Below are 1380 nucleotides of genomic sequence, written 5' to 3' on the forward strand. Positions count from 1 at the left end.
CCTGATGGGCTCTAGTCACCATGTCACAGAGTGATGCATCTCGGACTGGGCACCAGGGGGCACTCAGTAATTGCTTCTTTGGAGTCTGGGGGACCCCAGCTGAGACAAACCACCTGGCACTGCCTGGAGCCCCCTATGCATGGCTCGCAGCTGTGACAACCTCACCCCACAGGCCCCACACAGCTCCGCCCCTGCTTATCCCTTCAGCTCCCAGTCAGAGTGGCCTGAACCAGGGTCCAGTGAGGGACCAGAAAGCTGGGGGTCTCATTTGCATGAGTGGACCCTCCTTCTGCCAGAGCTTGAAGAGGGGAGGGAGAGACTTGGGGGAAGCTCTGCTTCAGCTGTGGGGACACAGAGGGCAGGACTCAGTGATCATCTCCACCATGGCCTGGTCCCCTCTCCTCCTCACCCTCCTCGCTCACTACACAGGTGACTGGATACAGGGACAGGGAAACGGGCCCTGGGAGGCCACATGGGGCTCTGCTTCCTCCCCTTGCCTCTAGCCCCAGCATCACCATCTCTGTGTCTCTCCCTCTTCCAGGCTCCTGGGCCCAGTCTGTGCTGACCCAGCCGTCCGCAGTGTCTGGGGCCCCGGGACAGAGTGTCACCATCTCCTGCACTGGAAGCAGCTCCAACATTGGGCGTGGCAATTATGTGCAGTGGTACCAACAGCTCCCGGAAACAGCCCCCAAAACCCTCATCTATGGTGCTAGCAGTCGACCTTCGGGGGTCCCCGACCGATTCTCTGGCTCCAGATCTGGCAACTCAGCCTCCCTGACCATCAGTGGGCTCCAGGCTGAGGACGAGGCCGATTATTACTGCCAGACATATGACAGCAGTCTCAGTGCTCACACAGTGCTCCAGGCCCATGGGGAAGTGAGACAAAAACCTGCTGACCCCCTGCAATGGGGCTTCCCTGTGCAGCCCTACTCTTCTTACAAGAAAGCACGTTCTTTTTTCTGTTTGGAAAATCTGGGGTCTGAAACCCACGCCAGAACACCTGTCTGCTAAATCTGTCCGCATTATGTGATTTTCTTAATTGACCTGAAGTTCCTGGATGTGGGGCAGTGGGACCTGGGCACAGAGTCCATGAGAGATGTTTTGGAGCCGGGGCTGTCATAGCACAAAACACATACGGGAACCTTAACTAACAGAAACGTATGTTCCCACAGTTCTGGATTCTGGAAGTCCAAGGCAGAGGTGTGGGCAGGTGGGTCTCTCCCGAGGCCTCGCTCCTTGGCCGGCAGACGGCTGCATTGTCCCCGAGTCCTCACACGGCCTTCTCTCTGTGTGCGCTCAGCCCTGGTTTCTCCTCCTCTTCTCATATAGACACCGGCCCTTCTGATTGGGCACCACCCGCATGAGCTCCTTTACCTTAGT

At 57.7% G+C, this 1380-nt stretch overlaps 1 gene segment (V, D, J or C); it reads left to right on the plus strand.

Annotated features, from left to right (window-relative positions):
• The first annotated feature begins 287 nt into the window (after positions 1–287).
• On the plus strand, positions 288–1011 carry LOC120616867 (immunoglobulin lambda variable 1-40-like). The segment is given in 2 exon segments: positions 288–429; positions 542–1011. Coding segments are annotated over 2 exon segments (516 nt in total).
• The last annotated feature ends 369 nt before the right edge of the window (positions 1012–1380 follow it).

The sequence above is a fragment of the Pteropus medius genome, unplaced genomic scaffold, assembly GCF_902729225.1.
Source record: "Pteropus medius unplaced genomic scaffold, Ma_sr-lr_union100, whole genome shotgun sequence".
Classification (NCBI taxonomy): domain Eukaryota; kingdom Metazoa; phylum Chordata; class Mammalia; order Chiroptera; family Pteropodidae; genus Pteropus; species Pteropus medius.